At 51.5% G+C, this 21,494-nt stretch overlaps 1 protein-coding gene across 1 annotated transcript in view; it reads right to left on the bottom strand.

The window, feature by feature from the left end:
* The window catches only part of NBEAL2 (neurobeachin like 2), a 176,406-nt gene extending 157,561 nt beyond the window's left edge, over positions 1-18,845 (bottom strand). The window contains exon 1 of the mRNA XM_015407333.1: positions 18,781-18,845. Coding sequence (XP_015262819.1) covers positions 18,781-18,828 — 48 coding nt within the window. The 5' untranslated portion in view covers positions 18,829-18,845. The remainder of the gene's footprint in view (positions 1-18,780) is intronic.
* Positions 18,846-21,494: the final 2,649 nt, after the last annotated feature.

Genomic DNA, 21,494 nt, shown 5'->3' with positions numbered 1-21,494 from the left:
AGGAGGTCCAGCAGTGGGGCCAGGACACTAGAAGCCCTCCCACTGTGCCCGCCCCCCAAGCACCAAGTATACAGAGCATCACCTGCCTCAGCCTGTGAGTTCCTATCTATACCTTGTGGCTAAGAGCCACTGATGGACCTCTGCTCCATACGTTAATCCATAAGAACATAAGAGAAGCCAGTGTTGGATCAGGCCAGTGGCCCATCCAGTCCAACACTCTGTGTCACACAGTGGCCAAAAACACCAGGTGCCATCAGGAGGTCCAGCAGTGGGGCCAGGACACTAGAAGCCCTCCCACTGTCCCCCCCCCCAGCACCAAGAATACAGAGCATCAGTTGCCTCAGACCAAGAGTTCCTATCTATACCTTGTGGCTAATAGCCACTGATGGACCTCTGCTCCATATGCTTATCTAATTCCCTTTTGAAGCCGTCCATGCTTGTAGCCGCCACCACTTCCTGTGGCAGTGAATTCCATGTGTTAATCACTCTTTGGGTGAAGAAGGACTTCCTTTTATCCGTCCTAACCTGACCGCTCAGCAATTTCATGGAGTGCCCCCAAGTTCTTGTATTGTGAGAAAGGGAGAAAAGTACTTCTTTCTCGACCTGCTCTCTCCCATGCATAATCTTATAAACCTCGACCATGTCACCTCTCAGCCGTTGTTTCTCCAAGCTAAAGAGCTCCAAGCCCTTTAACGTTTCTTCATAGGGAAAGTGTTCCAACCCTTTTATCATTCTAGTTGCCCTTTTATCATTCTAGGTGCCCTTTTATCATTCTAGGTGCCCTGTCATAGATAAATAAGTTAGGTTCACAGGTAGGGGGGGAAGTGCACGTTAGATTTAGGCGGGCTGAACTGAGATGGTTAGACACTGTTATCGATGCAGCAAACATGAAACTGAGCAAACTCCGGAGCACAATGGAAGACAGGAGGGCATGGCGTGATGTGGTCCACTGGGCCGCGAAGAGTCGGACTCAACTGGGCGACTGAACAACAACAGCAAAGGTGCTACTGGACTGTGGCTCTTTTCTACTCTCCCGGATAACTGAAGATTAAAAGGCGCCACGTGATGGGAGCCAGTACGAGGGAAACAACGGAAGTGGAAGGGGGGGGAAGCCACCCTGGTAGCCGGCTTCTTGCGAGCGCAGGAGCGCTCTCTGTTCTCACGCACGGAACTCCTGGATCCCTGCCTAGACTTATTATTTATGACATTTTTGTCCTGCCTCTCCCCAAATGAGGTTGGCAGATATCTGGCAGAGATGCTTCAGACTGGAGAAGGGCCAAGGGCATTCCGTAATCCGGCTACCAGCTCGACAAAACACATCGGGGGGCTACTTCCGCACAGAGACCATTCTGGGAGGCTCTCGTGGGCGATGCGAATGCAGAGGCAGACCTTCAAAGAGGCAACGGAACAGCCACTCATCCGTTTCCTCTGCCCCCCTTCCTTGCCTGTGGCTCAGAGGCAGAGCCTCTGCTTTGGATGCAGAAGGTCCCGGGTTCAATCCCCGGCATCTCCAGTTAAAGGACCAGGTGGTAGGTGATGGGGAAGACCCCTGCGTGAGACCTTGGAGATCTGCTGCCAGTCCGAGTAGACAGTCCTGACCTTGATGGACCAGTGGTCTGATTCATTATTAAGGCAAGGCCGTGGCTCCATGGTTGAGCATTTGCTGTGTGTGCAGGAGGTCCCAGGTTCAGTCCCTGGCATCCCCAGTTAACAGAATCACGCAGCAGGTGATGTGAAAGAGCTCAGCCTGAGACCCCGGAGAACCACTGCCAGTCAGAGTAGACAATACTGACCTCGATGATCCAAGGGTCTGATTCAGTATAAGAGAGCTTCATGTATTCGTCGAAGAGCCTTTGTTTTGCACGCAGAAGGCCCCAGGTTCAATCCTCGGCAGCATCTCCAGTTGAAAAGGACCAGGCAGCAGGTGATGGGAAAGACCTCCGCCTGAGACCCTGGAGAGCTGTCAAGAGGGGCTGTGGCTCAGGGGAAGAGCCTTTGCTTGGCATGCAGGAGGACCCAGGTTCAGTCCCCGGCAGCATCTCCTGTTAAAAGGACCAGGCAGTAGGTGATGGGGAAGACCTCAGCCTGAGACCCTGGAGAGCTGTCAAGAGGGGCTGTGGCTCAGTGGCAGAGCCTCTGCTTGGCATGCAGAAGGTCCCAGGTTCAGTCCCCGGCAGCATCTCCAGTTGAAAAGGACCAGGCAGCAGGTGATGGGAAAGACCTCCACCTGAGACCCTGGAGAGCCGCTGCCAGTCAGAGTAGACAATACTGACCTTGATAGAACAAAGGTCTGATTCAGTATAGGGCACCTTCATTAGTGCCCCCCCCCCCCGCACTAGAGGGCTTTTTTTAAAAAAAAATCAGGAATTGTGACAACTTTGTAATGTTACAGCATCATGATAGTCTATGGTAATAATACACTGGCCCCAGCCTTCTGGTCCTCAGGATTTCATAGTTATAAGGGGAAATGGGCAGGCTACATCTTTCCCCTTATAACTCCACAACCGTAAGGGCTAGAGATTTACCTCTACAACTTAGCCTTTTAAAAAAGTGAAAGCTGGAAACAAGTGCATTATTGCAACGGACTGTCACACTGTTATAACATTTTATTTTTTTTACAGAGCCCTCAGGGCGAGGGAAAGGTGGCCGCAGGGATTGAGAGAAGGAAAATGACCTACAAAACCTAAATCAACGGACACCTTCCTGTCCATGCGGTAATCAAAAACACTTGGGCTGCAATCCTTCCAAAAGCACTGCACTGTTGGGTATTGAGCCAGAGTCATCCCTGAACTAGCACTTGGATCTGGCCGAGCTTGTTTCCCTCAAACAATAGCTTACTAGGATGCTGGAGTAGACCAATAGAGAAACAGTGTTATGTTAATAGCCTATCCTTGGGAGTGGGGCATGTTTGCATGCTTAAAAACAGGGCACCTGCCCTGGAGTTTGTCTTGCAGTGTTCCTGAAATCACTTAATAAAGCAGAGCTGTTTTACTGCAGTGTGTCCAGAACCCAGTATTTAACATGCACCAAACCAGGTTTGGAAATCATCACAGCAAAATGGGGAGATCCAGAAGCAGGATGAACGGAAGGCAATATCATGTGGATCTTCTAGGAAACAAAGCTACTGTAGGGAAGGCAAGGTGGAACAAAACATCTGTGTGGAAACACACTGAGTTAGGTACTGGTTGCTGAAGCCAACTTGCTGAGAATATCCTTTTTTAAAAAGCAATTTTCTAACCATTACCGCTGGCTTCACAGGCAAGAGCTGTCTCTGTCTCAGTTGCAGAGAAACTGCTTTGCATGCTGCAGGTCCCAGGTTCAATCCCCGGCCTCGCCGGTTAAAGGACTGCAGATACCAAGTTTAGGAAAGAACTCTTCGGGCCTGGCAGTCAGAGGAGATAATATGGATGGGTCAACAGTCTGATTCTAAAAAGGGCGGCTATGGGATGTTCAAAGGCCAGTCAAATTCTAGCAGGGAAGTGAGTGGACCCTGATGCCCAGCACAGCTTTCCCAAGTCTAAGCTCTGAAAGAACTTGTGACTGACCCAAGGTCACCCAGCTGGCTGCATGTGGAGGAGTGGGGAATCAAAGGGTGCGTTCAGACGCGCCATTTGAACTGGTGTCGTGCCAGTTCAAAAACGAAATTTATACATGCGATCACACAATCAACATCTGCCTCCCGTCCCCAGCCGTCACTTTCCGGCTCAACCCCCCTTTAAAACAGAGTATTTTGCTACCAGGTCCCCAAGTGGTGTTTTCCTGATTCTCCATTTCCAGCAGCATTTTCCCCCTGTGTGATCGCTCCTCCGGCATCGAGCCACTTCTGGTTTAAACCCCCTCCCCACTCGAAAGCTGCCCGAGGCTTCCGCTTTTCGCCTGCCATTTTTTAAAAGCGTTGGTGGTGTGCGCATAGGCGGAGCTCCGCCACCGCGTTATTAAAAGTGATGTTTAAACGGTGCCCAGTTTTAGCGTTTAGACGAGTTCAGGATCTCACGGAGGCCATTTTCGGGGTAAACGTTTAAAGGGAAGTGTTCCTTTAAAGTTTAAAGGGAAGTGTTACAGCAGTCGGGTTGAAGGGGCAATCGCTGTTCTGCGCACGCACGAAAATTTTAGTTCTACAGATGGCTGCCTGTGTGCATGCCCAAACTGAGAGAGAGAGAAAAACAACACCGACGCACATTCACGCCTGTGGACGGCGGGGAGCAATATGGCAGCGCAGCGATCCGGAGCAAGGAGGTGAGTGTGATCGCGATTCTCCAGGTTAAAAAAACAACGCATCGGGGCCAGAGCAATTTAAACCGCTCCCAGCACGCTGTCTGACCGCACTCAAACCCAGTTCTCCCAGATTAGAATCCGCGCTCCTAACCACTACACCAAGCGCTCGCCGTGAAATTGAACACAGACTGTGGGTTTTTAGTGAAGGATGTCAAATCTTCCCCCCACCCCCCATCCCTTTTTAAACCACAGTACACCTATCCCTGAGTAGGATAAGGAAAGGATAAGAGAAGAAGACGGTGAATGAGACTGACACACCATCTCCCTCCTACTTCTGTGATTCGGCCAAAATGGTAAGGGAACATAGCAAAGCCGCATCCCAAGTTGTTTAACCCTAGATACCAAGGACAGAATGCCAAAACCAAAAGGCCTGGCGCTCCTTCTGAATGAATCACACTCTGGTGCATCCTCCGCCCTGCGGAAGAACCATCAACGCAGACAAGTAATCGCCCATCTGCAGAAAGGAGATTTGCACAAATCGTTCGGGTCTTAGGGGACTGTGTGATGGCTTCTGGTCTGCGCTTCAAGACCCCCGAAAAGGAAGGCTTGCGGTTAAAATTACAGACTTGGGGAACAGCAGAATTCTCTTCCTCGTGCGGCGGAACGTCAGTAGCCACGGGATCCCCGGAGCAAGTTATCGTTCAGTAGAGGATCAGTGTTCCCTCTAAGCTGAGTTAGTGTGAGCTAGCTCACAGAACTTTAGCCTCCAGCTCACACATTTTTGTCTTAGCTCAGGGAGGATGACTCCAGAGCAAGCTAATTTATGCAGTAGCCAAATCATTCGCTCACAACTTTAATGCCAGCAGCTCACAAAGTAGAAATTTTGCTCACAAGACTCTGCAGCTTAAAGGGAACATTGTAGAGGATTACCTGCATTCAACAATATCTCACCTGGGACCAGCTAATTTGGAATACTTGGGAGTCTTTATCTACTGCAATTGCTCTGAGAAAGTCCATTTCAGCCCACCCACCCCTGAAACAGTACGGGTGAAATACATTTTTAAATTTATATTCCACTTTTCAACAGATTCCCCCATCATGATCTGGGCTGTGCCACCAGAGGCCTACTAGGCCCAGGGAGCCTGGCTAGCAGTAGGTGAGGCTGGGCCTACAACTCCCAGAAGCCCCTGAGAGGTTTTGGAGCCAAAATTGACCAATAGGAAAAAATTGACCAATAGGAAAAAAGGAGGGCTTGGAATAAAAGATCTGGAGCAGCAGGAAAAGCTGTTCTTCCCAGAGGGCAGAGCCAAAGGAAGGCTGCTGCGGGGGAGAGACCCTCATCCTGGGGGAAGGGTGAGTAGTCTAGTACCACTTGGAATAGTGAGCTAGGGACAGTGTATATTTAGATGCGTTAGGGCATTTGATTTCTTTTCTCTTCACCCACTTACTGTTATAATTCTGCACCTTGTTTGTTTGACCTCCTATACAATAAACTATTTTCACTGTTCACTCTGCCTGGTCCTCACACCTGTTATTCGGCCAAAAGGGAGGTCAGAAGGTCTTGGGAGGGTGCTCTGGGCTTTCTCAAGGGAGCCAGAGAGAGTGGTGGCAGCGTCAGGTGACAACCTCACCTGAGCCATGACACCCCCCCCCCCAAGGCTTACAGCATGTGAGTGTATATAAAGTGATGTCACATCGCAGCCGATGGATGGCAACCCCAGCATGGGGATTTCAAGGCAAGAGAGAAGGAGGCATGGTTGGCCATTGTGTCTCTCTGTAGAGTCCTCCCTGGTGGTCACCCATCCAAGATTTATGGCAACCCCAGCAAGGGGCTTTCAAGGCAAGTGAGAAGCAGAGGGGATTTGCCCTTGCTTTCCTCTGCAGAGTCTTTCTTGGTGGTCTCCCATCCAAGACCTATGGTGACTCCAGCAAGGGGGTTTCAAGGCAAGTGAGAAGCAGAGGGGGTTTGCCTTGCTTCCCTCTACAAAGTCTTTCTTGGTGGTCTCCCATCCAAGACTTGTGGTAACCCCAGCATGGGGCTTTCAAGGCAAGCGAGAAGCAGAAGTGGTTGGCCACCACCTTTCTCTGCAGAGTCTTCCTTGGTGGTCTCCCGTCCACATACCGACCCTGCTTAGCTTCCAAGATCAGACAAAATCAGGCCATATGCTGCCTTCCTTCCCCTTACAGCAATACACAACACAAACTTTAAAAAAAACACAGAACTTATTTAAATGCGCCACACAAGTATCATAATACCGGAAAGAAATCCTTAGAAACAATGTTAGCTTCCAAATACACAGAACATGTTGCAAAATATGCCACATGTGGTCCACACACATCTAGACCAGCTCGATTCGAGTCCAGGAGCACTTTAGAAACCAACAAGATTTGGGCGTATGAGCGTTTGAAGAGTCAACCCTCCCTTCATCAGATACCTGACGTAGAGCTTGAACTCTCGAAAGTTTGTCCCCTGAAAATCTGACAAAGGGAATTTGTACTTGAAACCTTATCCCATATCAATCTGTCAAAGGAAGTTTGGACTCTCAAAAGCTAATCTTCTGAGAATCTGATGAAGGGAGTTTAGATTCGAGAGCTTATCCCCTGTTAATCTGATGAAGGAAGTTTGTACTCTCGAAAGTTTAGTCCCTGAAAATCTTGTTTCCAGTCTCGAATCCAGGTCTTCTACTACAGGCCAGTGGGGCTACCCCTTGGAAACATCTTGGAGTTTAGATTCGAGAGCTTATCCCCTGCTAATCTGATGAAGGAAGTTTGGACCCTCAAAAGCTCACACTCCAAAAATCTGATGAAGGAAGTTTGTACTCTCAAAAGTTTAGTCCCTGAAAATCTTGTTGGCTTCCAAGGGGTTTCCAGTCTCAAATCTACTGTACGCCAGTGGGGCTACCCCTTGGAAACATCTAGACCAGCAATTCACGCCACAATTGTTTTCTGCACGAAACCCAGCCCATGGAGCTGGTCTCTGCTCGGCAGAGCTGAACTGGGTGACCTTGAGGTGTTTTTTTCCAGGCGGGCAGTTCTTCAGAAACAAGAAGTTAAGACCTGGTGCTAATCTATGTTGGCAAACACTCGGGGATGGGCCCAGAACCCACAGCATGACTCCCCCGCTATCTGCAGCCGAAATTCAAACACAAGAGAAGCAAGACGGCGGCTCCTCTCCTCAAACGAGGATCAAGAACCTGAAAAGGCCAGTCAAACTGAGTAGAGGCCCAGCAATTAAAACCAAAGGACTTGACCTGACACATTTCGGCCTGTTGTGGCCTTCTTCGGGGCCTTCTTCAGAGGCCCTAACAGGCCGAAACGCGTCAGGTCAAGTCCATTGGCCCTTGTGTATATATGATTTTTGCATTTTTACATAAGGTGTGATTGGGCCCCTATATGTTTTTTAATCCTTTACAAATAAATACATGTATTTTTACATCTTATTTATATATTAAGTTTTAATTCTTGGCCCTCTACTCAGTTTGACTGACCTTTTCAGGTTCTTGATCCTAGTTTTCAGGCTTGAGTTGGTTTCCCTCCTTTGTTCAAAGTTTCCTCGCCTCAAACGCCACTGCCCCCAGAAGATACACCCCATCACCAGTGTTCCCTCTAAGCTGAGTCAGTGTGAGCTAGCTCACAATTATTTTAGCCTCCGGTTCACACATTTTTTGTCTTACCTCAGGAAGGAGGGCTCCAGAGCCACCTAATTTAGGCAGTAGCCAAATCGCTCGCTCACAACTTTAAATCATAAAAGTAGAATTTTTGCTCACAAGACTCCACAGCTTAGAGGGGGAATTGCCCCCCAGTGTAAGGAAAAAAACCGGGGGGGGGGCAGTACAATAGTCGGCCACTGGCTTGTGAACAGTGTTCCCTCTAAGATGAGTTAGTGTGAGGTAGCTCACACTTTTTTAGCCTCCGGCTCGCACATTTTTGTCTCAGCTCAGGAAGGATGTGGCTCCAGAGCAAACTAACTTACACAGTAGCCAAATCACTCGCTCACAGCTTTAATGCCAGGAGCTCACAAAGGAGATTTTTTGCTCACAAGACTCCGCAGCTTAGAGGGAGCACTGACTTGTGACCATACCTATTTTATCAGCTAGCTCTTCCCATCTCGGCCTCCCAGAAACAAAGTCCACATGAGCATTTGACATTTAAGGGTAGTGCGCATGGAGCTCTCCCTTTCAGAGACGCTTAATTCGCTTTTAGTAAGAATTTGGGATCGCCAAGGCCGAGCCTGGGTGAACAAGCGCAGTTTCACCGAGGCTGTGGAAACGAAGACTGGCTGGGCCAAAGCAGGCCCTCAGTGGACTCCCAGTTGCCACCCTAGAAGAAGGAGAGGAGACAAGGCAGAAACACGGAGCAGCACTTGCTCACAAGAGACTTCAGGTGGTAAACCTTCAGTGCTTCTTGTACACATGAATGCACACATGCAGCTGCCTTGTACTGAATCACACCATTCGTCCATCAAAGTCAGTCTTGTCTGCTCAGACTGGCAGCCGCTCTCCAGGGTCTCAGGCAGAGAATGGTCTTTCCCATCATCTACAGCCTGGTCCTTTTAACAGGAGATGCCGGGGATTGAACCTGGGACCTCCTGCATGCCAAGAAGATGCTCTACCACTGAGCCACAGCCCCTCTCTACAGCTCTCCAAGGTCTCAGGCGGATCTTGCTTTTGAACTGCTAGGTTGGCAGGAGCTGGAACTAGAGACGGGAGCTCACTCCGTCATGCGGCACACTCGGGTCTCGAACCTGTGGAGGTTAAGAAGCACCATATCAAAGATGTCTTATGCTGAGTCAGAACGGTGGTACAACCTAACTCAGTACTGGAAGAAGCTGAAGCTCTCCAAGGTCCCAGGCAAAGGTCTTTCCCATCACCTACCGCCTGGCCATTTTAACTGGAGATGCCGGGGATTGAACCTGGGACCTCCTGCATGCCAAGCAGATGCTCTGCCACTGAGCCACAGCCCCTCTCTACAGCTCTCCAAGGTCTCAGGCGGAGGTCTTTCCGATCACCTACTGCCTGGTCCTTTTCACTGCAGATGCCGGGGATTGAGCCTGCGACCTTCTGCATGCCAGGCAGAGGCTCTGCCACTGAGCCACAGCCCCTCTTTACAGCTCTCCAGGGTCTCAGGCGGAGGTCTTTCCCATCCCCTCCTGCCTGGTCCTTTTAACAGGAGATGCCGGGGATTGAACCTGGGACCTTCTGCACTTCCACTGAGCCACAGCCCCTCCCCAAACACACATGAAGCTGCCTTCTACTGACTCAGACCCTTAGGGTCCATCAAGGTCAGTCTTGTCTACTCAGACTGGCAGTGGCTCTCCAGGGTCTCAGGCGGAGGTCTTTCACATCCCCTACTGCCTGATTCTTTTAACTGGAGATGCCTGGGACTGAACCTGGGACCTTCTGCAGGCCAAGCAGAAGCTCTCCCGCTGAGCCACGGCTCCTCCAGGCAAATCTGTTGCTCACCAGGACTGTTGTGTGGGATGACATCTGGTTGCATGCCTGGCAGGACGTCCACCAACAACAGGAAGTGGCAAGGGTGGACCAGCCAGATCCAGGCAGTGAAGAGCGTGAGGTTGCCGGGATGACCATAGCAGAAGAACACAGATCCTGGATATTGCGCCTTGCATACATTTCCATAGCAGCCATAGAATCACAGAACCATAGAGTTGGAAGGGACCTCCAGGGTCATCTAGTCCAACTCCCTGCACGAGGCAGGAAATTCACAAACACCTCCCGCTCTGCACCCCCAGTGACCGCTGTTCCACGCCCAATCCTCACTGGATCCCTGCAGAGCAGGCCAAAGGTTGTGTGGAGATGCTGATACCATTAGGCGTGGCATAAAGGAAGTGGGAAGACTGTCTCTCCTTCTCCTACACCCCTGGAACTTGTTGGCACCCAACCAAGTTGATGGGAAGGAGATTCAGGAAAGAAGGAAGGGATTTCATCTGGAGTAATTACTTGGCAGGAGATGCGGTGGCTCAAGTGGTTAAGACGCCGAACTGCAGGCTGTGGAAGGTCCGTAGTTCAGCAGTTCGAGACCCGGGTGCCGCATGACGGAGTGAGCTCCCGTCTCTGGCCCCAGCTCCTGCCAACCTAGCTGTTCGAAAGCAAGAAATTGCAAGTAGATAAATAGGGACCACTTCGGCGGGAAGGTAACAGCGTTCCGTGCGCCTTGGGGGTTAGTCATGCCGGCCACATGACCATGGAAACGTCTTCGGACAGCGCTGGCTCTTTGGCTTTGAAACGGAGATGAGCACCACAACCCTAGAGACGGACTCGACTGGCTTTCGAGCAAGGGAACCTTTACCTTTACCTTTAATCACTTGGCAGAATTCACTGGCAGGGAATGTAACAACGGCCAGTAGTTTCCCTGTCTTTAAAGAGGGATTCGTGGAGGTGGTCCATCAGCAGCCAAGTGAGAGCTCCATGCTGGAAAAAGAAGGAAGAGGGGGCGGACTAGGAAGGGGAGTTGGTTTTACATCCTGCCCTTCACTACCCAAAGAAGTCTCGGAGAGCTTACAATCACCTTCCCTTCCTCTCCCCACAACAGACACCCTGTGAGACAGGTGGGGCTGAGAGAGCTCTGAGAGAACTGGGTCAACCGTCTGATTCTATAAAGGGCAGCTATGGAATGCGGTGGCTCAAGTGGTTAAGACGCTGAACTGCAGGCTGCGGAAAGTCGGTAGTTCAGCAGTTCAAGACCCGGGTGTGCCACATGACGGAGTGAGCTCCTGTCTCTAGTTCCAGCTCCTGCCAACCTAGCAGTTTGAAAGCAAGAAATTGCAAGTAGATAAATAGGGACCACTTCGGTGGGAAGGGAACAACGTTCCGTGCGCCTTGGTGTTTAGTCATGCCGGCCACATGACCACGGAAATGTCTTCGGACAGCGCTGGCTCTTCGGCTTTGAAACGGAGACGAGCACCGCAACCCTAGAGTCGGATTCGACCGGGTGTCAAGCAAGGGAACCTTTACCTTTTATGGGATGTTCAAAGTAGGGAACTGAGTGGACTCTGATGCCCGGCACAGCTTTCCCAAGTCCAAGCTCTGAAAGAGGCCACCCAGCTGGCTGCATGTGGAAGAGTGGGGAATCAAATCCAGTTCTCCAGACTGGAGTCCGCCCAATACCAGGGAGGCGTTGGTCTTTGTATCCGGCCTCCCAGTGCACCTAGTTTGATCACTGTGTGGAACGGGATCCTAGACTAGATAGATCTAATTTACTGACAGGGGAAATGGACAGAAGGCTGTGTAGGGTTGACATCTCCAGGTTGGGAACTTGCTGGAGATTTCAGGGTGGAGCCTGGGAAGGCGGGGCTTAGGGAGGGGAGGGGCCTCAGCAGTTGTTTGGAGCCCGCCCTCCAAAGGAGCCATTTTGTCCCGGGGCATTGATCTCTGTCATCTGGAAATCAGTTGTGATTCTTAAAGAGATCTCCCGGCCCCGCTTGAAGGCCGGCAGCCCTCGGGCAGCGGCTTTGCTGGGACCCCTCAAGCAAGTTCGTGGCAACGGCAGGATCGGAACGGGAGACTTCACGTCTTCCCGGCCCTGCTCCACAAACCTTGCTCTCCGTCAGCCCGCCACGGCAAGAGGATAACCGTCCGCCGACCATCGCCCTGGCCTCAGGAAAGAAGCCCAAGCGGAGGCGGGAGGATGCTTCTTCTAAGGTCTCCGAGCAGCCAATCACGGCGCACCGGCAAACCAATGGGAGGAAAGCAGCCGGTCACGTGACAAACGGGTTAGCTGGACACGGCAGGCCAACCGACGCACGGCCGGTGGGATCCCACAGAGCCCGCACAGGGTAGCTCTGGAAGGAGAAAAACAGGGATAGCGATGCTCAGTCGCTCCCTGGCAACCAATTTCTCCACTGATTTCGAGGGAGGTGAGTGCGAGAAGTTTATTTATGTATTTATTTCATTCACACCCCGCCTTTCTCCACAACGGGACCCCGAAGAAGCTCACACTGTTCCTCCTCGCCTCCGTTTTAGCATGACCACAACCCTGCGAGGTAGGCTAGGCTGAGAGTGACGGGTCCAAAGCAATGTTCCCTCTAAGCTGTGGAGTCTTGTGAGCAAAAATCCTACTTTGTGAATGCCTGGCCTTAAGGTTGTGAGCGAGCGATTTGGCGGCTGTATCAATGAGTTTGCTCTGGAGCCCTTCTGCCTGAGCGGAGACAAAGATCTGTGAGGCGGAGGAGGCTACAAACCTGGGAGCTAGCTCACACTAACGCAGCTTAGAGGGAACACTGGTCCAAAGTCACCCAGCAAAGATTCAAGGGCAGAATGGGGATTCAAACCCGGGTCTCTGTTGCCCTGCAAGGAGCCAAGCTCCTATGGACTTAAGAACGTAAGAACATAAGAGAAGCCACTGTTGGATCATGCCAATGGCCCATCCAGTCCAACACTCTGTGTCACACAGTGGCCAAAAATACCAGGAGCCATCAGGAGGTCCAGCAGTGGGGCCAGGACACCAGAAGCCCCTCCCACTGTTGACCCCCCCTCCCCAAGCACCAAGAAGACAGAGCATCACTCGCCCCAGATTGAGAGTTCCTATCTATACCTTGCGGCTAATAGCCACTGATGGACCTCTGCTCCATATGTTGGGCCCCCCAAGCACCAAGAATATACAGCATCACTTGCCCCAGACAGAGAGTTCCTATCTATACCTTGTGGCTAAGAGCCACTGATGGACCTCTGCTCCATATGCTTATCCATAAGAACATAAGAGAAGCCAATGTTGGATCAGGCCAATGGTCCATCCAGTCCAACACTCTGTGTCACACAGTGGCCAAAAATACCAGGTGCCCTCAGGAGGTCCAGCAGTGGGGCCAGGACACCAGAAGCCCCTCCCACTGTTGCCCCCCCCAAGCACCAAGAAAACAGAGCATCCTTTGCCCCAGGGTCCCTCTCTCTACCTTGTGGCTAATAGCCACCGATAGACCACTGCTCCATATGCCTATCCAGTTCCCTCTTGAAGCCATCCATGCTTGTAGCCGCCACCGCCTCCTGTGGCAATGAATTCCACGTGTCAGTCACTCTTTGGGTGAAGAAGGAGAAGACGTCTGAGCCATCACCAACAACCGGACAGTGCAATGAGTGTGCCGAGGAAATGGACTACAGGGTGACTACAAGCTGACTTCCCAACTGCCTGGACTGTGAACACGCACCCAGATGAGGGAAGCCGCCCCCTGAGACGATGTGCCGGACCAAGGATGGCTCCACAGGTTACCTGCCACCCCACCTGCAGTGCAGCAGAGGTGAGCCAAGCACCCTGGCCACAGACAGCACACAGACACCAGGTCTAGCATGCTGCAGAACAGGGGTGTCGAACTCATTTGTTACGAGGGCCGGATCTGACATAAATGAGACCTCGTTGGGCTGGGCCACACATGTCATAAAGTGTAACGCCAGGTAGCGGAGATAGAAACTTTATAAAAACATTAGCTCTGTAAGCTGCAGACCTACTTTTGATGTATTGACATTCACCACAGAAATCTCACGCTCAGAGTTCTGAATCGAGGACCCAGGGGAAAACATGAAATGGCTGAGTGATTGAGAGAGTTTGGCGAAGCAAGCTGTGATGCAGCAGCAGAACTGGAAGCAGGAGACGGCCAGTTCCACTGTGGGCCTGATGGAAGCCCTCCGGGGGCCTGATGCAGCCCCAAGGCCGCATGTTTGACACCCCTGCTGTAGAAGGACTCCATGCCATGTGAGAAGAAGAAGAAGAGGAGGAGGAGGAGGAAATTGGATTTATACCCCGCCCTTCACTACCCAAAGGTGTCTCAGAGCGGCTTACAAACTCACACAAGCCCATCGGCCCATCTGGACCCAAATGGCTCTGTAGGACCCAGAAAGGTGGTGGACCAGAGAGGCCACACCTCCTTCCTCTCCCGCTGCTGAACAGCGTCTCCTACAGGCAGGAGGCCGAAAAGCAGGAGTAATTTGTTCCACTGGGGGGGGGGTTATCCAGACAGCCTCCCAAGCACCAAGAAGACAGAGCATCACTGCCCCAGACATAAGAACATAAGAGAAGCCATGTTGGATTAGGCCAGTGGCCCATCCAGTCCAACACTCTGTGTCACACAGTGGACAAAACCCAGGTACCATCAGAAGGACCACCAGTGGGGCCAGAACGCCAGAAGTCTCCCTCACCCAGTACCAAGAATACAGAGCATCACTGCCCCAAACATAAGAACATAAGAGAAGCCAATGATGGACCAGGCCAAGGGCCTATCCAGTCCAACACTCCCTGTCACACAGTGGCCAAAACCCAGGGGCCATCAGGAGGTCCACCAGTGGGGCCAGAACTCCAGAAGCCCTCCCGCTGTGGCCCCCCAAGCACCAAGAAAACACAGCATCCCTTGCCCCAGACAGAGTCTTCCATCTATACTTCTTGCACCAGTCACTGCTTGTAGCTGCCACCACTTCCTGTGGCAATGAATCCCATGTGTTCATGACTCTCTTTTTCCCCTCATGTTCATGAATCTTTCATGACGCAATGCAGTATTACCCAAAAACGTGTACCGTGTGGTCTGCTAAATCGGAGTGTAGCAATACAAACCATAAGAGGCCGAATTCCCCACACAGGCTCTAGACCTCACCAACCTCCTATCCCCAGACTTCCTCCCTGCCACACGGGCATTAACCCCAGTCCTACCCCCAGGTTTCTCCACAAGCTTCCGTCAAACACCTCACCCCCCCTGTGTTTCCTTGGGTCTCTTGGCAGGGTTGCCAGATCTGGGTTTGGTATAACCTGGAGATTTTGGGGGTGGAGCCTGGGGAGGGAGGGGTTTGGGGTGTGAGAGGACCTCAGCAGGGTACAGTGCCACCAAATCCATGCTTCAAAGCTTGACAGCAGCTCATGTGAAAGGGATCCAGGTGTTCTGGTTGATCACAAGCTAAACATGAGCCTGCAGGGCGATGTGGCTGCGAAGAAAGCTAATGCAATCTTAGGATGCATTCACAGAAGCATTGTGTCCAGATCACGGGAGGTGGTGGTTCCACTCTATTCTGCGATGGTCAGGCCCCACCTGGAGTACTGTGTCCAGTTTTGGGCACCACATTTGAGGAAGGATGTTGACAAGCTCGAGCGTGTCCAGAAGAGGGAACCAGGATGGTGAGAGGGTTGGAATCCAAGTCTTATGAGGAAAGGCTGAAAGAGTTGGGTCTGTTTAGCCTGGGAAAAGAAGGCTTAGAGGGGACATAATTGGAGTCTTCAAGTATCTGAAGGGCTGTCATGTTGAAGATGGAGCAGATCTATTCTCTCTTGCTCCGGATTGCAAGGCTAGATCGAATGGGTGGAAATTACAAGGGAGTCGATACCGGCTAAATCTCAGGAGAAACTTCCTAACTGTCAGAGTGGTTGAGCAGTGGAACAGTCTGCCTCGGGAGGTGGTGGAGGCTCCTTCGCTGGACGTTTTCAAGTGGAGGCTGGACGACCATCTTTCGGATATGTTGCAGGGCTATCTTTCGGCTATGCTCCTGCAGGGTGCAGGGGGTTGGACTAGATGACCTGCAAGGTCCCTTCCAACTCTTAACATTCTATGATTCTATGATTCAAAGCAGCCATTTTGTCCGGGGGAACTGATCTTGGTTGTCTGGAGATCTCCAGGTACTGCCTGGAGGCTGGCAACCCTACCTCTTGAACCACCTTGCAATCTGTCTCCTCTCCCCTCTCACTGCCAATGCATTTTATTCAGAGCCCCCTCTGCCATTCCCTGCCACTGATCTTGCATTTCCAGCCCTTTCTCCTTGCCTTTAAGCCGCCTCTTTCTCAGTCTCGCCTGGCACCCGTCCTTCAGTCTGTCACCTGTCTGAGCACTCCAGCTTCCCTACGTCATCATCGTTCACAGAGCCTCCCCCAGGCAGGCTGGGAAACGGGGCGAGGTTATTCCAAGCCCAATGAGCTACTCTGCCCTTCCCTCGCACAAACTGGACTGCAAACATTCCAACAGCGTTATCCTCGGAGCGCAGCCCGCCGGCAGCACAGCGTGTAGCACATTTCCCATCACTTAACAAGTCAGAGATTGAAAGGAGGAACCAAGGCTCAGAGACAGAGAACCTGCTTTACCCACTGAAAGTCTCAGGTTCGGTCTCCAGGAGAAGGAAAGCCTTCGAGTGTAGGAGGGGGGTAGAAAGGTGGGCTGGGATTTTGGAGACCTGCGTTCGAATCCCCACTATGCCATGCAGGCCATTGGGTTTGCTGATAGCCTTGGAGGGATGCTGGCGATGTAGAAGAAGAAGAAGAGATTGGATTTATACCCTGCCCTTCACTACTCAAGGGAGTCTCAGAGCGGCTTACAAACTCCTTTTCCCTCCCCCTCAGCGGTGCTGAGAGAGCTCTGGCAGAAACTGCTCTTTTCCCAAGAACAGCTCTGACAGAACTATGGCTTGCCCATGGTCATCCAGCAGGTACAAGTGGAGGAGTGGGGAATCAAACCCGGTTCTCCCAGGTTAGAGTCTGCGCACTTAACCACGACACCAAACTGGGCTGTGGCGAAATACACCAATAGTTTGATTCTCGCAAAAGCAAATGTATAGAGTCCTAGAATCACAGAGAGTTGGAAGGGGCCACACAGGCCCTCTAGCCCAACACCCCCTGCTCAACGCAGCCTAGAGCATCCCTGACAAGCATTTGTCCGGCCGCTGCTTAAAGACTGCCAGTCAGGGAGAGCTCACCACCACCCCAGGCAGCCGGTTCCACTGTTGCACAACTCGGACTGTCGAAAAGTTTTCTTTAATATCCAGCCGGTACCTTCCCGCCCTCAATTGCAACCCATTTTTGCGAGTCCTCTCCTCCGCTGCCCACAGGAACAGCTCCCTGCCCTCCTCTGAGTGACAGCCCTTCAAAGACTTCAAGAGAGCCATCCTGTCCCCCCTCCGCCTCCTCTTCTCCAGACTGAACATTCCCAAGTGCCTCTGTCTTTCCTCATAGGGCTTCTTGGTCTCCAGGCCCCCCCGCCGATCATCCTCCTCGCTCTCCTCTGCACCTGCTCCATTCTGTCCACATCCTTATCTAGAAACACGGATAGGCCGAAATAATTTGTGCCACTCCCCAAGTTTGGAATGAATGAATTTCCCAGAGGTTAAAAAACTATGGAATAAAATACTAAAAGTCATAAATGAGCTTTTTAAGGTGAAGCTAAATATAGATTTTGAGCTAATGACGATAGGTATTCTAGGTAGTGAGAAAATAGAGAAAAATAGTCAAGATCTATTGAGAGCAATTATATTAGCTGGGAAAGCAGTAATAGCACTAGGGTGGAAAGATAGAAGTAAATGGACGGAGAAAGCATGGCATAACTATTTGTCCAATCAGATATAGTGGCCCTACCTGCCATGGGAAGATAGGATAAAAAGGATTAAGAAGAAATGGTCGCCCTTGAATTGGATTAAAGAAGAAAAGAAAGAGGACGTCCAGTGGAAGCTGCAAGCCTTATGTTCCTGGCAGGAAGAGAAAGACTAGACTGAGGGGGGAGGGAAGGGGAGAAAATGTGGAAACTACTTTGAATAATGGAATAATATAATCTATGAGTTAAACAACCAATAAAAATATCCTATATATATATAAAAAAAGAATGAATTTTAGATATATTTATAGAATCATAGAATCGTAGAATGTTAGAGTTGGAAGGGACCTTGCAGGTCATCTAGTCCAACCCCCTGCACTCTGCAGGAGCACAGCCGAAAGAGAGCCCTACATACCTACAACATAGAATAGCTGAAAGAGAGCCCTACATACCTACAACATAGAATAGCTGAAAGACAGCTCTCCATACCTACAACATAGAATAGCTGAAAGATAGCCCTCCATACCTACGACATATTTGCCCAAACACATATAAGAGTGCCTTCAGCCTGGGCAGGTTTCTAAGCAGGGTTGCCAAGGTCTGGTTGGGGAATTCCTGGGGTTTTGGGAGTGGAGCCTGGGGAGGCGGGGTTTGTAGAGGGGAGGGACCTCAGCGGAGTATAACGCCACAGACTCCACCCTCCGAAGCTGCCATTTTCTCCAGGGGAACCGATCTCAAGTCTGGAGGTCAGTTGCAATTCGGAAGACCTCCAGGCCCCACCAGGAGACTGGCGACCTTGTCTCTAACCATGCGACTCCCGGCAAAGTTCACCTGCTCCAAGCCCACTGATTGGAACGGGCTTGGAAAGGAGCAGCTGTGCACCGGATTGGCACTGTGAACCTAGCAGCCGAAGGATTCGGTCATTTCGGCCGCCGTTGAGCACGGCTAGGCAATGCGGCCTCTGCAGCGAGGTCAAACAACACCTGTAGGAACTGCAAGTTTCCTTCCTTAGCTGTAAGCAAAACAATCTGACTCCCTCCCCTTGCCCTCCACGGGGTAAAGGAGGGACACGCACCATTCTTTCAGCAACAGAACTAAGATAAACATTTCGCTCTAGAAGAGCCTCCAGACACAGAGAAAGGAGTTTCCGTTTCATCAGCCTGTTTCTTTCCTTGCAGCGCCTCAATGCACCAAGTCCACACAGAGATGCCTATCCACGAACAACCAAACCACGCGCAATGCTGCACAGATAGCGACCACCCAAAAGGAACCCGGCAGATATTTACCTGAAAGGCCAGGGCAAGGGACTTCGACCAGCCGCCCCGTGCCTCCATGGCCAGGAGGGGCAGGGAAAGCCCTACAGAGAGGGAGGATCCATACAGTCTGCACCGAGGAGAGGAAAAAGAGGCACCCGCGGGATCCAACTGCGCTGGCGGAGGAGGCAGGGGAGTGGGGGGGGGATGCAGGAACCAAGAGAAAGTGGCCCGAACCAGAAAGTGACTTTTAAAGAACAGGGCTTCTTGTGTAAAACGGAGAGCCAGGAAATGCTAAGTCACTACAACCGACAACACTTCCTTTCGCGCTGCAAGAGAAACACCGCAAGAACACACTGTCTCAACAAGGGCCTCGCGACTGCGACAGCCTCCGCGCCGAACACCACAGAGCAATCCACAGCAGTGACCTGCTGACGACTGCTGGGGTTCAAAAGCGTGCGCACACATACACACACACACACACAGAGCCAGCAGGCTGTACGAATTAAAGTTTTGGACTAAGATCTGGGAAGAACAGGTTAGAATCCCCACTCTCCCATGGAAGATTGCTGGGTGACCCCGGGCCAGTCAAAGTTTTGGACTAAGATCTGGGGGAAAACAGGTTAGAATCCCCAGTCCACCATGGAAGCTTGCTGGGTGACCTCGGGCCAGTCACATGTACGTGGCCGAGCCTACCTCGGCAGGGTTGTCGTGCGGATAAAATGGAGGAGAGGAGAAGGATGTAAGCCGCTTCGGGTCTCCCTTAGGGAGAAAGGCGAGATGTAAACGAAACAAATGAAATGAAATAAATACTAAATTTTGCAGGCCTGGGAGTCCACTCGGGGCCAAAGGGAACGCAGCACAGATATGAGAAAGAGGCTGGGGACATTAATGGAGAAAAGAGAACCCAGATCCTGGGGGGCGGGGGACTCATTACACAATATATGGCATACGGGAAGCTGGGGGAACAAATTCTCCCTCCCACAGACAACTTTAGGTCCCACAGTGAACTTGAGGAGCAGTCAATTTGGTGTCGTGGTTAAGTGCGCGGATTCTAATCTGGGAGAACCGGGTTTGATTTCCCACTTCTCCTCCACTTACACCTTGGGCAAGCCAGAGTTCCGTCAGAGTTGTTCTTGAAAAAAGAGCAGTTTCTGTCAGAGCTCTCTCAGCCCCGCCTACCTCACAGGGTGTCTGTTGTGGGGAGGGGAAGGGGAAGGAGTTTGTAAGCCGCTCTGAGACTCCTTTGGGTAGTGAAGGGCGGGGTATAAATCCAATCTCTTCTCTTCTTCTTCTTATGTTCTTATGTTGTTGGGAAACTTTGCGCTTTGCACATGCTCCGAGGCAGCTTTTGCTACTGTTCCCCAAGCATGGTAAACGTGGGAGGCTGGATTAGCTTGGGGTGGCAGCACCAAAGAAGAACATGCTTACGTGCATGTAAACACATTGATACACATGCGGACACGTAAACCCAGGGTGGGGTTGTGATGGTGCCAACAATAGGCACTGGCACACCCTTTCCTACCCCTCACAAACTGGCAGCAGTGCAGGAGGAGGTGGCAGTTGGTGAGCGGGCACCAGTCATCATTCCTGTTGGGCCAAGTGGCGGAGCTGCCAGAGTTTGGATCTGCTTTAGCGGCCGTCTATGGCAACGGCCCGCCCAGACATTTCCCTGTCAGTTCAATGGCCAATCCGCCCCTTTGCCTGTTTGGTGTAGCAGTTAGGGGCAAGGACTCTAATCTGGGAGAGCCGGGTGTGATTCCCCACTCCTCCACGTGCAGCTGCTGGTGTGACCTTGGGTCAGTCACAAGTTCTCTCAGAGCTGTTCTCTCAAGGGCAGTTCTCAAAAGAAGTCTCTCAGCCCCACCTGCCTCACAGGGCGTCTGTTGTGGGGAGGGGAAGGGAAAGGAGTTTGTAAGCCGCTCTGAGACTCCTTCGGGTAGTGAAGGGCAGGGTATCAATCCAATCTCCTCTCTTCTTGTTCTTCTTCTCGTAGTTTGTCAGGGACGCCAATGCCACGCTCCGGCCAGCCAATGCTCCCAATAAATACTTATGTGCTTTTAAGGACAGATTAAACCCGTGCAGAGGGCGGAGGCTGCCTCCTCTCCAGGCCGTATTTCATGCACACCTGTAACCTAAATAGCCAAAATGACTTGCCACAACACGAGCAGGCATCCAACCGGGCACGGATTATATAATTTTTACACTTGGCCTTTAATTGGCATGAGATCTGGGCTGCCTTGGCAGGGAATTTGGCGTCTTGGGTCCTTCAGCGCGATGCACACGGCCTTGATTCGTGCTCCCAGTGTGATTTCCTGACTCACTTGGAGGCCCGTGGCCAGCCGTCACTCGTGCTTTTAACAGCGGCTAGCTCCAAGCAGGGCACAAAAATGAGGGGCTTCCCTCGGTATCTGTGCCTCACCTCCAAGAGTCAAAAGCATACTGCCACTGCACATGGAGGTTTCATTTAGCCACCATGTTTGAAGCTGTCGTGGATCATCAGGGCCAGGTTGGTGTCGTGGTTAGGAGCGCGGACTCTAATCTGGGAGAACTGGATTTGATTCCCCACTCCTCCACATGCAGCTGCTGGTGTGACCCTGGGTCAGTCACAAGTTCTCTCAGAGCTGTTCTCTCAAGGGCAGTTCTCAAAAGAAGTCTCTCAGCCCCACCTGCCTCACAGGGCGTCTGTTGTGGGGAGGGGAAGGGAAAGGAGTTTGTAAGCCGCTCTGAGACTCCTTCGGGTAGTG

Source organism: Gekko japonicus, unplaced genomic scaffold, assembly GCF_001447785.1.
Source record: "Gekko japonicus isolate JY-2015 unplaced genomic scaffold, Gekko_japonicus_V1.1 scaffold2770, whole genome shotgun sequence".
NCBI classification, from domain to species: domain Eukaryota; kingdom Metazoa; phylum Chordata; class Lepidosauria; order Squamata; family Gekkonidae; genus Gekko; species Gekko japonicus.
The sequence above is the reverse complement of the archived record's forward strand: the minus strand, read 5'-3'. Positions and strand labels throughout refer to the sequence as shown.